Source organism: Heloderma suspectum, chromosome 4 (assembly GCF_057233095.1).
Source record: "Heloderma suspectum isolate Gila_16-S chromosome 4, 16-S_ref, whole genome shotgun sequence".
Taxonomy (NCBI): Eukaryota; Metazoa; Chordata; class Lepidosauria; order Squamata; family Helodermatidae; genus Heloderma; species Heloderma suspectum.
Window position 1 is genome coordinate 172,146,404 of NC_139461.1, and position 15,558 is coordinate 172,161,961.

General features: G+C 43.7%; 1 protein-coding gene across 1 annotated transcript in view; it reads left to right on the top strand.

Moving 5' to 3' along the window:
• KIAA1614 (KIAA1614 ortholog) overlaps nt 1-13,767 on the top strand; it is a 58,224-nt gene extending 44,457 nt beyond the window's left edge. The window contains exon 10 of the mRNA XM_084848184.1: nt 12,033-13,767. Within this exon, the coding sequence (XP_084704310.1) occupies nt 12,033-12,226 (194 nt within the window). The 3' untranslated portion in view covers nt 12,227-13,767. The remainder of the gene's footprint in view (nt 1-12,032) is intronic.
• The last annotated feature ends 1,791 nt before the right edge of the window (nt 13,768-15,558 follow it).

Genomic DNA, 15,558 nt, shown 5'->3' on the forward strand with positions numbered 1-15,558 from the left:
CACTGCCACCACCTTCAGGAGGTGGTTTGTCCCCCCCAGAATTTGGCACCCAGGGCGGCCATCCTGCTTGTCCCTCCCTGCACATGAGTATTTATTAATTTAAAGTTTAATTTAATAAATGCTCATACAGTTCCTCATTTCTCATCCCTAAAGCAGTTTGGCAACTTAGTTTAAACTAACTTTTATTAAAACAAACAAACCCACAATAGTTTAAATTTTAAATGTTCATCTCTAAGGTTTTTAAAAAGTCAGTTTAAAATGAGTTGCCAAATTGCTCTCAGGATGCAGGGAGGACATGGGTTTGTGATGCCAGCAGTAACCAGCCAGTCCTTGCAGAGAACAGCTGCCTTCTCTTGCAAACTGGCAGAATTGGTTCTGCTTGAAAAGGATATAATTTATTGGTACACAGTGTGGTGAGTACACTTCCACAGCAGCTTGACCATTAAAGTAATGTACATCTGGGTACCAGAGAGGTTCTTAGACTCTGTGATTCCTGAATCAGATGCATTCCAGTGTCCCCCTCCCCCACCCCCTCTCCCTCTGAGCGGTTTTCAAACACACAACAGTGGGATGCCAAGCCCACTGGATTTGCTTTAAGCTCTAACTGCTTCCCCTCCTGGTTGTCTTGCTCCCTCTCATTTCTCCATGGGACATTTAGGAAAAGCTGTTGTGACCTCATAAGAACAAGAGTTGCCCGTTTTTTTCTTTGCCAGTTTGTCAAAACCCAAGCCTGAAGCACTTCTGGAACCTAGGACTACCTCTGAAATGGGAATTCATCCTCTGTGTGCCACCACAACTTTTAGCAAAAGGAAGGATCTGCAGGGAAACCAGGTAGTCTAGCAAGGAGCTTTCTTAAATCCGATAGGCTGGAGTAGGTGCTATAGTCCTGCCTGACCCCTGTCAAAGCTTCCAGGGTCAGGCTTGCTCAGTGTTCTGAGCAGCAAAGAGATGCTGCTGCCACTCCTTGTGTTTGTCTGCCTCGGCAGCGCTTCAGTCTGACTTTCATTTTGTAAGAACAAAAAAACAGGAAGGCACCAATTCCAGGGAAGGAAGGAAGGAAGGAAGGAAGATCTCCATATATACAAGGGACTATTTTTTATTGAGCGCAATGCATTTCAAATATAATTCTTCCTCAGGGGCACCCCTGTTGCAAATTAATTCTGAATTAGTTTGGGCTCAGTATCAAAATATATGATTGTGAACCTGGAGGTCTCCTTTTGCACAAGCACACACACACAACTGCAGAAACTGGGTCTTGCACCACATTAATCACATCAGTCCTTACTTTAGAAATACTTTACTTTCTGAGCTCTGTCTTTGGCCCAAAGATTGGAAACCTACTTCTACAGGTGCTTCCAGATGAGGCTTTTATACAATCACTCAGCCTCATTCATGGAATTTTCTTGGGGAATAAGAATGGTGTCTTCCATTTGTTACCTTCCTGTGTTTCCAACTGCTTTTTCTGCCTTTTAAAATTTTGGTACCATAGAAAATCCATTAAGGAGGGAAAGATGGAGTAACTGCACAGTACCTTTTTACTGGCAGTGCTAGGAGCCATCTTTCTGAAAGCTCCTACATCCTTGAGTGCTGTCCTTGGGTCATTCCATCTCTGTGGCTGTGTTTCCACCAGCGATTTACTCCAACCTGGCTGTGCGGTGAGGTCTCTGTGTTTCCATGACGTTGTGGCCATTCAGCACCAGCCCTGTATTGTTGAAAAACCGCTTCTGAGACTGCTTATAGTCCAACTTTTCCAGCTTACCACAGCTCCATTACTGACCTGTTTCCACAATCATACTGGGTCCAGTATCATAGTCCTGCCCATGGGACGTGTAGCCCAGCCTTTGTGGGTGTGTCGCTCTGACCTCAGTGACCCAACCCTTTCCCTCCCTGTTTTCTGGAACTTTCTTCGCCATTTTGGAGCAGGTTGCTGAGGGACCAACTTTTAAAACATCACTGAAAATAAGCACTAGAACACAGCCCATGACCCCAGTCAAGCCCATGACCCCAGTCACAAGGTTTTCTCCCATTGTGCTGAATGAGGCTTGCCCTCTCAATGACCACAGAAATAACAGAGAAGCCCCTCAGTTGACACGGCACATATCAAAGCCCTCAGTTCCTTAAATGTGATTAAGTGTGAGATCCTGCACGTTAAAATGGGGGCTGGTTTCAGTCTTTCCCACAACAAACCCATTAGTGTCTCCTCAGAAGTAACTCCCATTGCGATGGATGAGGCTGAGATTCACCCACAGTTGAAATGGCACACATTAAAGCCCAATTCCTTAAACGCGTTTAAGCGGTTTAAGTGACCAAGCGAGGTTCCAATGAATTGCCTTAGGAAGAAAGTCCTTCGCAGCTTCATTATAGCTATCCTGCGGGTTACAATGGGAGCTGGATTCCGTCTTTGTCTTTAGTACTCTCTTTCCCACAACAAAGCCATTAGTGTCTCCTCAGAAGTAACTCTCACTGTGCTGAATGAGGCTTGCCTTTGAATGCCTACAACAGAACTTACATAGATTCCCCCTCAATTGAAATGGCACACTTTTAAGCCCAATTCCTTAAATGTGATTAAGCGCAATTTTGAGGCTTTGGGCCATTGCCTTAGGACGTAACTCATTCACAGCTTCTGTATAGAGATCCTGTGCGTTAAAATGGGGACTGGTTTCACTCTCTTTCCCACAACAAACCCATTACTGTCTTGTCAGAAGTAACTCCCATTGTGGTCAACGAGGTCTTCTGAGTTAAAATGGGGGCTAGTTTCCATCTTTGTGTTCTCCCCCGCCGCCTTTCCCAGCACAAGCATATATGTGTCTACTTGGAAGTAACTCCCATTGTGCTCAATGAGGCTTGCTCCTGAATTGCAGGTGCATCTGGACTTTGAGGGGAAAGGAGAACAAGGGGGAGGGGGGAATCCTCTCTTCACAGCAAAGCTGATTCCTTTTTAAAAAATCCTGTACTCCTCCATTAGCTTCTCCTTCTGTTTTCCTGGAAACACGGCCGAGGAGGCGGGAATACGGATGAGGTAATCAGACCCAACCCAGACTCCACCCAGACTCCACCCAGCCATCAAGAAAATAATTCGATTAGAGCTCAGTGGAAACAGCACAGAGCCCCAGGCTACAGCGATGATAAGCCAGGACTTTAAGCACTGTGGCAACTGGAAAAGGAGAAGATGTGATTGGGGAAACATCGCAACAAAGTTGCAAACAAAGGGAAGCTGATAGGTGGAAACACACCCTGTGACTCAGTTCAGACATCATACCAGAATGAGAGATTATGGTTTAAAGTAGGTTTTTGAAATCATTGTTTACACCAACTATGGTTTGGTGTAATGTCTAAATTGATAAACCACAGTTACTGCTGTTGCTCTGCCTCTGGACCAAAGAAATGGGACTGCTAAGCAGATGGAAAATGAAAGCAGCTCTAAACCATGACTTGCCTGTATTTTTGTCAGCTGAAACCATTACTTGATGTGATTTTTTTAAATTGAGCTTGCATTACTGCTTAGTCCATTAATATACTTTCTACTATACTTCTATTGCTGCTGGGAAGCAAAAACAGCTGAAAGATTCCCCAACATATAGGCCTCATCAGGCTTCTGTAACCCTTAGCACACCCACTTTGGGCTATCCCGCCCTACAACACTGAAACACTAGTAGAAAGGCAGTTTCTGGAAATCACTCGAACGCCTTGTTATGCTAGGATCCCACTGTAAGTCTTTTTAGGCTAAGACTGTCCCAAAGTAGGTCAGATGGCAAGAGTAATTGAACACAGATGTTCCCAGGTTCTGGGAAATGTGGCAATATTTGTGACTGAGATGACAAGTGTTTGTTTTGGCCTTGAACACTCTGGTTCCAGGAATGTAATGTTTTCATTGCAATACCCTAGACTTATCCGGCACTGTCTCCACCATAGCAACGGTTAGAGATGAGTTGGGGTGCAGCCAGACCTGACCAGCTCTGGTTCCTAGCTCCCCACTTCCAGGAAGCTTTTCTGTTGTTAAAGAGGTAAAACCTTCCTTTAATTGGTTTAGACAAAACTCTTCCCAGCCACTATCCTGTTCCTCTTATTAGAACCTTTTTCTCGTGTTGATGATGCACTTGCATGCCTATTCACAATTTGCCTTCCTGTGCCCAACTTTGAAATAGCTTTTGGCACAAACTAAGGGCATCTCTACACCAGCCTAAAATCCTGCATTTAAAACGGGGCTTTCTGCTTCTGTTTTAAATACAGGATCACAACTGACTCCCTTTACACGCGCTTTCTTCCCCCCTCCCTTTCCCCCTCCTTCTCCTTGTATCTGAGTCTTCTATTGTCTTTCATTGATCTCGCTCCTCTTCTTGCCGCTTTTACTCTTTTCACAGAGGAAACTGAAGCAGAATGCAACGGGGTAATTTGATAGCTCATTATCTGCGATCTATTTAATAACGGAACAAAGGGCATTTAGTGCAGGAGACACCCTGGAGGTTCACGGCATCATGTAAAGAGCCCGCAAACTTCCGTGAAGGAGCAATCTCAGTCGCAGGATAAAAACTCAGTGTGAAGGAGCCCCGAACCTGGGGATTGACTACTTGGTTATAGAAACCAGCTTTCATTACTGTCTCATCTCAAGGTTCCTACCTGTCCTTATTCAGCACACTGCATCAATTTTAGTGGGGTAGCTCTGGGGTACTGCAGGCTACAGTCTCTTCTCCGAATTTTCAGTTTTCATTTAAACATTTAGAAAGTCTCTGGCAAACTTACTTGAAATAGAAGAGGAAATGCCCTCCCTGTGCCACTTCACACAGATGCACACACTCAATTTGTGACTATAGGCTTGTTGGCATGAACATAGAATGCACTTCAGCATTATTTAAGGGAGCAAAAAAGAACCTGCCGTTCCAGAAGAAAGGGGAGGGTGTTCAAAGGGAGTGCACCAATTAGTACCAGGAAACTATAGGTGGAACTACAACTTATATCAGCGAACACATTCCCTAAGCACCCATCTGTTGGTTAACTTGAATGTGGGGACATATGCAAGGGAGGACTGGCAAGTGTTCAAGCGCTGAACATTTCCCAGGCCTGTTACTTCCCCCCTGCAGACCCCCTGATGGGTTTTCCTGAAGGTCGGCTTCTTCTAGTCTGATCCTACCCAGCAAGGCTGGGGCACATTTGAAGAGGAGAATCAGCAAGCAGACAGAAGGTTAAGCATCCACTGATTCTTCCCAGCCCCACATTAATATTATTAAGGGAAACACACTTGAAATACCCCATCTTACCCTTGTAATGTGAAGTGCAATCCTGAGGGACAAAACTGAAATAAAGTGCAGCCAGCATGTGGGCCTGGACACGTTCTGGCTCGTCTCTGTGAGCCCACTGGGCTCATCCCTAAGGCACAACCTGGGGGACACAGTGCCAGTTCTCTTCCCTATTCAACAGCGGGCCTCTGCTGAACTTGACAAATCCTTGCCTGCTATTCAGAGCAGTCAATTTGCTGTGAAGGTACAGAAGTGCAATTTCAGATTATATTTAATAATATAATTATTAATTAGAATTAATAAGCCAAAAAGGGCTGAAGCAATCAGCAGTTTAGGTTGAGTTTCCTCTCATGCTTCCACTAAGATTTTCAGATGCCAACCTGGGCAGGGCTAACGTTTGTGCCCTGCAGGTATACATGGAGGTAGGCCCACTTCTAGGATTTTGGACAACTATAAGGTCTACTAGCTGGTAGGGAGGTGATTCAGGCTCTGCTGCAAACAGTATAGATCAGCCTTCCCCAACCTGGGTTCCTTTGGACATTTCAAACTACAGCTCTCATAATCACTGACCATTGACTGGGCCTGATGGGAATTGAGGTCCAAAACAACTGGAGGGCATCAAGTTGGGGAAGATTGGTACAGATGCTGTGGCCCATGGCCTGGTAGCAGGCTTTGAGGTACGGGCCACCTCATGACGTGGATTAGTCCTGTCTATAATGTCCCAGTACTGATTGTTGTGCACTTCTTCCTCCTAGAACTGTGACTTCTGTGTTTCATTTTCTTAAATGTTGACCTTGTACAAGTGTATTGTAAACCCACTTCAGCATGTCCATAGCCAGGACCCAGGAGTCGTGTGTGTTTAGGTTACCTGTTAATGTCTTGGCAAGCATGGCGTTTGAGTAGCTGCTGCGGTGGTCCGGGTTGTGGTGCTGGCTTTGTCAGGAGTACTGCCAGTGGAGGAAGTCGGCAGTTTCCAAGTTCAGAGAGTAAACCATGGGCCCTTCTGCAGTAGCATGTTTCGGTCCCACAGGAGGACACTAGGGGGAAACAGGCTCTACATTTCTGTGCATACTTCTTGCCAGGGTTCCCCTTATGGCCTGGACCCCCTGAGCAACACCTTAAGTGTCTCCTACCTCCTCAAGAGTCCCACCTTCCTTCCTTTAAACTTCCCCTTCTGAATAATGTGGGGCTTAGGCTGTAGACATGGGGTGACTGACATACCAGACAAACCACAACAGTTTACTGGTAAATTAAAGCAAGAAAATTACAACTAAAGGTATTTACAGAATAGAGCTGAGTGATACAAAAGGCATTGAGAGAAAATAAAGGTTGCAAAAATGCAAGTTCCTCTACCTTAGCTGCACTTAGATTTCTCCAGGCTGCTTCTTCCTACTCTCTCTTCATGCTCTGGGCTTCTTCTCTCTGGTGTCCCTCTTTCTGCTCTCTCCCTCTCTCTCCCCTTTTATATCCCCTCCTTCCCCCAAACCGAAAGTACTGTTTCAGACCTGGAGAAATGAAACCAAACTCAGGAAAATGAAACTTAACCGGGGAAATGAAACTATTCTTCTCGGGGATACTCCTTCCCAACAACAACAAAAACCCAAGCCTCTAGGCTGACCTTTTTCTTTTCCTTGCCTCTGTAGGCCTCAAACCTTCACACTTCTCTAGGGCATTATTAGGATCTCAAGTGTTTTGAACAGAGATAATGAGGCCCTGGAAAAAATCAAGAAAATTTGGGCAAAAACGTGTGTGTTTTCTTCTTTTTTTTCTGAGGACCGTTTTTCCCTCCCTGAAAATTGGAAAAATTGAACAGCTTTGGATTATGAAATAGTTTCCTTTAGAATTTAGGAATTGTTACCCACCCTTTAGTTCACCCAAAATGATTTCTAAAAGCTGTGTAATAAGAACACTTTTATAGAAAGATTGGAGATGTAAAATGTCTATAAATAATGAAATTTGTGGACATTTTTTTTTTCTCCTCTAAGATCCCCAGCATAGTTATTTCTTTCATTCCTTATTAAAATTATTGGTCTAAAGTATATTTTAGTGATAGATATTTATGTTCAGTTTCTCACCATGTAAGTAGAGTCACCCTTCTGCATTCCTGACAGTAAATATGCATTCTTGACAGCTTGGACTTTGTTCTATAGAGTTCTGTGTTTCTGGGCTTGTTCTGATTAGATGCCACAGCAGTCAATTAATGTAGTTCTAATCTAAAACCCACATGTGAAAAAAACACTAGGTTATCCAGCTACTGGTGGTATCTACACAAGGCTTTTCCTTTGGCTCTACTCTTCTCCAAAGTTGATTGAGTTAGATGTTACATAGTTAACATGGCGTTTCTTGCCCTAAATCCATTTTTTTTGGTACTCATTTTGTGATGTGTTTTTTTCCATCACAGCAGCTTCAGTGCAATTCGGCAGTCTGTGTGACCTCAGCTGGCCTTGCTGCAGGCTGGTGGAAGCAGCGCTGACTGGCAGAAGGGAAAGTTGCATGGGGCAAGGGCATGGGGAAAGCAGAGGGCTAAATGTCTACCTGAGAGTAACTCATTGCCCTCAATGGCACTTTGCCTGCAAGGAGCAGAGTGGTCGGGAGAATTCCTTTGCCAGCACTTTTTCTTAAAACTGCTCAATTGCTGCCCCTCCCTTTAAATATTCATTCATTGAGCCCTGGGTAATCATGCTTACTCAGAAGTAGGGATGGACAAACTGAGCCTTACTTCCCCCTGGGCTTAGGGGTGCTGCCACAACAGTGTCTGTTATTCTGATCATTATTAGTACTGCTGCAGCCTCCCTCTGCTAATGCTAGGCAGGGCAGCTGTGGCTGCCACTTCTACTTCCCCTACCCGAAACTCTTGTTTCCTCCCCCTCCCCCCACACACACAAGCAGGAAAATCACAAACAAAACAGGGGAGACTGGCTGCTATTTCTGGATGATGAAATTTAATGCGCTCTGTCGAAACACCTTTGTTGTGAATGAAGGAACCAGGGATGTTAGTATTTCTGAATGAAGAAGGTAATTGTGGTCTGTTAAAGGGGCGAAACACCGCCATTGCAGGGTTGTGAATGAAAGAACTGGGGATGTGATTGTGAATGACTTAATCAAAGGCTAGTATTTATGAATGAAAAAGGCTAACTAATGTGGTCTGGTGAAGGGGAGAAAGAAGTGGGAAAGGAAGCCTGCGTCCAAAAGCACCCTGGACGTGTTTACTCGGGAATACGTTTCGCTCCCCCCAGTAAGAAGTAAGTCTCCAAGAGTCTCTGTGAAGCCCCGCCCCTTCTGTGCATGTTTACTTGGAAGTAAGTTTTGCTCCCCAGTAAGAAGTAAATCTAGCTCCTGTGCAGTCTCAAGCAGGGGATTTATGAATTTCACCTGGATTCCATCTTGCCCAGTGGATGTTTACTTGGAAGTAGATGTCACAGGGGGCAATGGGACTTACTCCTGGGTAACTGTTATGTTTAGGATAGGGACTTGGTGAGGATGAACTGAGGTTTGCTTTTTCTTGAGGATACAGGATGGGGATTCACCCCAGTGTTGGATGAGAGGGGAGGGGTGTAGGGTAAACTACAGGGGCTTAATTCAGCACTTCCAGTAAAAATCCCCGAGCAGGGGAGCAGAGCAACTCTCTCGTTCTCTGAGCAGCACCTACGGGGCTGATGATGTGCACACGAAGCAAGAAGAGCCGGGTTTTAGGTAGTGCGTACCCAGCTTTTCTTTTTTCATGTGCCACTTATGGACTATTGTTATATTATAACTTTATTTCTTGGGAGTTTTGGTAGATATAAATAAGAGGCAGAGAAGTTAGTATCTTCAGATCCTTCTATCTGAGTCCAATCAGGAGCATTATCCAGTTTTATAAATTTAACAACTTCAGCTATCTGAAAGGCTTCATAGTATTTTATTAAATTCGGTACAATCCTGCTTTTGGAGCCGGTCTATACTTTACACTATTAACAAATCTTAAACTTTTATTGTTCCCAGCTATAAACCTCTCTGATCTTTTTTGCCAAAATTTTATTTTTTTTAACACCTGGATACAAAGGAATAGTTTGACACAAGAATAAACATTTTGGTAATATATGAGCTTTTACTATTGCAAGCTTGACTAACAGAGATACATTTAATTTAGCCCATATTGTATTTTTTTCTTTTATAGTATTAAAAACATTCTTATAATTTCTATTGATTGATTTGTATTTTTTGTTAGCCAGATTCCTAAGTATTTAAGACCAGAATAACAAAGATCTAAGTTGGATATTCTTTTAATTTCTTTTTGTTCTTCTAAAGGGATATCTATACATAGTAATTTAGATTTTTCATAATTAATTTTTAATCCTGTATAGTGATTAAAAATTTCCAATATTTGTTTTAAAGGCTCTATACTTTTAATTGGATTTTGAAGGAGGAGAAGCTTGTCATCCGCATACAAATTGATTTTATGCTGTCTATTTTTATCCTTATTCCAGTAATATTATTTTTTTCTCTCGAGGAAGCTGCAAGCAGCTGTATAGGTAGGGCAAATATTAATGGGTATAAAGGATCACCCTGCCTTGTACCTCTACAAAGTACAGGTTTTGTAGAGGTACAATCCAATCCATTAATCATCACTACTGAACATGCGCCTTCATATAATTTTTTTATAGTTTTGATAAACGTCTCACCCGTAGTCATCACTTTCATAAGATCAAAATATACTTCCATTCCATGCAATCAAACACTTTAAGTGCATCAAGTGAAAGTACAGCCTTTTTCTGTTTCTTCAGTTTAGCATTATACAGGATATTTAAAAATCTACATATTGCATCTGATATATGCCTCTCTGGCATAAAACCATATTCATCTGTATGCAGTAGTGTAGTGGCAAATTCAGAAGTGCAGGGTCCCTTTGTGAAAGTCACAGCCACGCCCCTCACAGCCACGCCCCTTCTAAGATTGTACAACCTTGAAAGATATGCAGCCTTCCACTGGGATCCCAAAACAGTGCAGCTGAGAGTAAGGCAGTGGCATTTCAATTGGATGTCTGGGGAAAAGGACAGGGGTGTTAATCTTTTTCACCCACTCACTCACACTCACTCAAACACAAGCATTTTAGGTTTTCAAAATATGATACTCTATGGAAGCTTCACCCTCTCAACTCAGCCCTCATGGACAGATCCCTTCTTATGTAAACAGCCCCCTTGCACACTCCCTTAGTGCCCCAACATCACCCATTAGCCTTTCCTAAGCTCCTTCATTATATCTCTCCCATCACTCAACAGAAACATCCGCACACCCAGCTGGATCGAAACACACACACACACTCACACACTCACACACACACACACACACACTCACACCTTCTTTCTCCTCTCCCTCAACTGATTTTTTTCTCTTTCCCTTCCCTCCACCAGGGTTTTTGCCCAGATACATGCCAACCTTGTACCAAAAAGTGTAGCTGACCAAGCAGGTTGCATTTGGCAATTCTGCTTACTGTAGAAATTAATGTTCAAGAATTAACAGTGCAATCCAATGGGTGTTTATTTCAAAATAAATTTATAGAGATCTTGGGAAGGCAGCTAAGGCCACAGTCCTATGCACACTTACCTGAAAGAAAGCCCAACTGGCAATTGAACATAGTGGGACTGACTTCTGAGTAAACATGCATCGGATTGTGTGATAAATCCTAAAAACTGGCACAAACCAGCCACCTACCCTGCCCCATAAGTAAATAATGGTGACAGCACCCCCACCCCCCGGTGCTGCCGTGGCCAGCAGCAGCCCTGAACGGGTGGCCGGTGTTGCAGGAGACGAGGGCAGCGCCGGGCGCGCAGGCATGGAGCAGGGACTGGCGGAGAAGCCAAGAGCTGAGGAGGAGAAGGTGGGGCAGAGGAGGCTGCAGAGCTCCCTCAGGCTCCCTCTCTCGCTTGCTCACTTCCTTTGGCCAGCAGCCAAGAGGCAGCGGCCCGCATTCCCTCTGCTCCCTCCTCTTCTCTAGCAGAGTGCGACCCGGCTGGGGGCTGGCTTCAAAAAAAGTGCCGGAGCGACACCCCATCGCGACCGGCTCCACTACACCACTGTCTGTATGAATATATTTTGTAATAAATGTATTCAATCTTTGTGCCAAAATAGATGAAAAAAATTGATCTTGATTTTGTAAAGTAATTGGATGGAACGCTCTTCTTTACTACAAATCTTGTGGTTTCTATTTTCAGCTTTTCCCCCTGCTTTTCAGATGGAAAAAAACTGAAACACATGGGATTAGGTAACAAAGGATGCAGCAGTTTACAGCTCCATATTTGCAATTTTGATGTACAAAACTAAGGCATTTATAATTTTGAGGCTGCAGTCCTGTGCACCCTTACCTGGGAGTAAGCTCCACTAAACACTAATATTTTTAATGTTTTTAATCATCATTTTATATTGTTCTTATACTGCTTTTTACATTGTTTTTTATACTGTATTCTATATGTATTGTGTTGTGCACAGTGTAGAGATTGTAGGATATTAAGTGGTATAAAAATAGTTTAAATAAAAATAAACCATGTGTGCCTTACTTCGAGTAAACATGCATATAAATTCCATAAATATGTCAAATAGTACATTTATATAACAAGTTATGAATGATGTGTTATAATTTTTAAACCAGCAAAATAAGTCTAGGTTTGATAAGAAAATATGCATAACATATATTTACATTTCCCCCAAACTTTCCATTTCTCTCTGGGGAGAAATTATTCCCCCCCGCACCCCCGGTTTCAACATTCCTGGAAATCTTACATCTCTAAATACTGAATTCTGGTGTTGTTGCTTTCTTGGCAGGTATCTACGTCCAGGAGATGGCAGACGCCAGCACAGCTAAACTCTATGCTGGGCTGCTAGGAGTTGGGGACGAGATCCTGGAAGTGAACGGTGCCAAAGTTGCTGGGCAGGGCTTGGCCCAGATCAATGAACTTCTCTTGTGGGCGGACACCCTCTCCGTTAGAGTGCTGCGGCAGAGGCCGGTTCGGCGGTAGCAAAGAAGTGCAGGGGCTCACAAGGGCTGCCTGAACAGGATGCTTCTACCGTGCAGTTGCAAGGAGCCTCTGATGCCTACTGGCCCTGCCTGGGACTTGGAACCCAGCTATTATTTCTGTATTGATGCCTTTCTGACGCGGGCGTGGGAGATGGTGTAGCCCAACCCTGTGGGTTATTCTGCCATGCAAGCTGGTGTGTGCTAAATATTTAATTTATGCAAGGTTTTGGCAGACAGTATGGGTCCCTCTCTTTCCATGGTTAAGGAACAAGAATTAGTAGGGGGTATTTGGCACTGACTTAGTTTCCTGCACACATGGGTTGGAGTGACAGGGACAGCACTTAACAAGCTTGTGGTTATCTTCCCACCCCCAAAACATTCCTCCACACTTTCTCCCCACTTAAAACTTGAAAGATGCTGGATAATCTTAAATTCATATTCTGAATACAATCACCGGGGTGAATACATAAAGGGGTCCATCACCCGGAGCTTTTATCCTGCTATTGAGATGGCTCTCTCTCGGAAGTTTGCGGGCTGTTTAGGTGATGCAGTTACCCTCCAGGGTGTCTCCCGCCATTTCCTCTGATCTATCTCATGTTTTCCCCAAACGCAAAAATATGTATTTTTCCAGCCCACGGAACAGGAGCGCCATGACCTCCCTGTGAAATTCTCCAATAGCAGAAGAAACCGCTGTGCCTGCCTGCTGTGGGCGTTTGTTTTCACTTGTTGGGGATGCAGTCAGGATGGGATTTGACAGGAGCGAGGGCAAGAATCGCCTGCTGATTGTGTCTCCTGCCTCTGCATTTCTCAGTTGGAGGGAGAAGAGGGTAAAATGCCTCCCTGCAACGAAGGGAGACACATCTGATCCCCCACCCCACCAAGCTCAGAAGCAATGTCCTCTGTTGTTTCAGAGCACCCCGTTAAGTTCAATGGGGTTTACTCCCAAGTAAGTGTGCCAAGGGTTGCAGACTTACAGCACAATCTTACATTTTATGTCTACTCAGAAGTAAGAGGTTTCCTGGGGGCTGCGAGAAAACAGTACAGCAAAAGTTAAGGTACGAAAACAAGATCCCCCCCACACACACTCCTTTGCACACATGCCAGGGAGGAAGGAAGGCACTCCCTCAGTTCAAACCACATGGCTGCTGTGTAAAGAAGCCTTTCCTAATCCTGCAAAGAAACCGAAAGCAGGAAGCTCTGGAAAGGATGTGGGGTTTTGCGTGTGTGGGGGGTGCTTAATGTAGAAACACCCAAAGGCTCCTAAAAGGTATTTAAGACACAATTTGTCCATTGATGGGCATCAAATTATGTCTCTTCTAATGTATCTGTTCAATGTGTTGAAGAAAAGTGTGGAAGCACCAGCAATGAATATTCTCCTCAGGAAGCTTCCAGGCCTTGAAAGGTCTTTGACTCTATTTCGGTTAACTATGGTAGCTGCATCCCTTGATGAAAGAGTAAGTTGATACTGAAGGTTGTGGCTTGTCTGAACCAACATCTGTGCTAATAACCGGCATGACTATTACACTACAAATGTAAATTTACAAATCTGTGTATCAGTTGTCATGTTACGGGGCTAAAGTTCCCTATTAGAGAATTCTCAGTCCCCTACAAACTGTAATTCCCAAGGTTCTTTACAGGAAAGGTCCTAGAACTTGTAGTTCTGTAAAAGGGCTAGACATTTTCACCAGAGACCTCTTAGCAGTAGAGATGTAAAACTTCCGGAAATTTTGAAGCCATGGGAAAAAACGGTGGGATTTTCTGTGTTTTGGGGAGAAAACCAGAAATTTGGGGGGAAATAGAACAAGTAATGCTATTTTTTTTTAGCACTCTTTACAGATCTAAAGTCACTTTGTTGCTTCAGGACAGCCTTCCCCAACCTGGTGCTCTCCAGATATTTTGGACTTCAGCTCCTATCAGCCTCAGGCAGGATGGCCACTGGTCAGGAATGCTGGGCATTGTAGTCCAAAACATCTGTAGGGCACCAGGTTGAGCAAGGTTGCTTTAGGAACATAAAGCAGACTTTATGTTCCTAAAGTTATGTATAACTTTGTTTACTCATAAAATTATTGTTATATTTGTAAACTTTAAAAACTGAACTCAGTAAATTTGTAATTATTGTCTGAATACACTATACTTTAAAATTTTAATATACCAAACATGATTAATTTTATGGGCAAACCAAGTTATACATAACATATTTTAGGTGCCTAATTTATGTCTGACCAGACGGAACTTCAGCAAGTAGTCCCTGAAACATCTGAGTCATCCTAAAAGCCAGAAGAAGCAGGAAGAACTGGAGGCAGAGGAAGACAAGTCCAGAAGCACAGGACTCTGTAGAACAAAACCCAAACTGTCAAGAATGCATGTTTTCTTCCATATTATGATACGGTGACTCTATTCACTGCTACAGCATCAGAAACACAGGACTCTATAGAACAAAACCAAAGCTGTCAAGAATGCACAATGGTAACTCTACTCGCATGTTGGGAAACTGAGCATAAATGTCTATTAGTAAAAGATATGCTGGATCAGTAATTTTAATAAGGAATCGTATGAAGAGAATTAAAAAAATATTTTTCCCCGTGGCTTCATTATTTCCAGAGATTTTACATCTCCAGTCCTTCTAGGAAAGTCTTGTTACATAGTTTTTAGAAATTGGGGGGGGGGAGTAAAGGCTTGGTAATAATATCTAATCACCTCCTCTTGAATTCTAAAAGGAAATATTTCATAATCCAAAGTTGTTCATTGGGGGGGGGGGGGGTCCCTTGGAAAAAACTGGGAAAAACTGTTTTTTCCCAAAATGTTCCAGTTTCTTTTCCAGGCCTTTGCATCTTTACTTAGCAGTCATGTTCTTTACAGAAATCCACGAAAGTTCAAATGAGGTTATATTGCTGCTGTCCGTGTGCCCAAACTCTCTGGTGCAGAAGTGAGAGCTGCGGCCTGCCCTGGTGAGGAGCAGCTAGATCTGGACAATATGTTTTCATTTCACGGCCATTCACCTGGAGTCAAAAAAGGTGTTTTCCCCCCACCACCCCCATGAACCGTCCGAAATGGGGGATTTGTTGCCTCCTCCAGATTCCAGTGCACTGTACTTACATACGAACATGTTCAGAAGCGTCCTGGATCAGACCAAGGGTCTACCTAGTCCAGCATTCTGTTCCTACAGTGGCAGCTTGATACCAGTGGGAAGCTCACAAGCAGAACACGAGCTCAACAGCACCTCCCACCCACTTGTGTTCCCCAGCTACTGGTGTTCAGTGGCATATGGCCTCTGATCCTGTAGGTGTTATATAGCCATCATGCCTAGGAGCTATTGATACCCTGAGCTGCCCA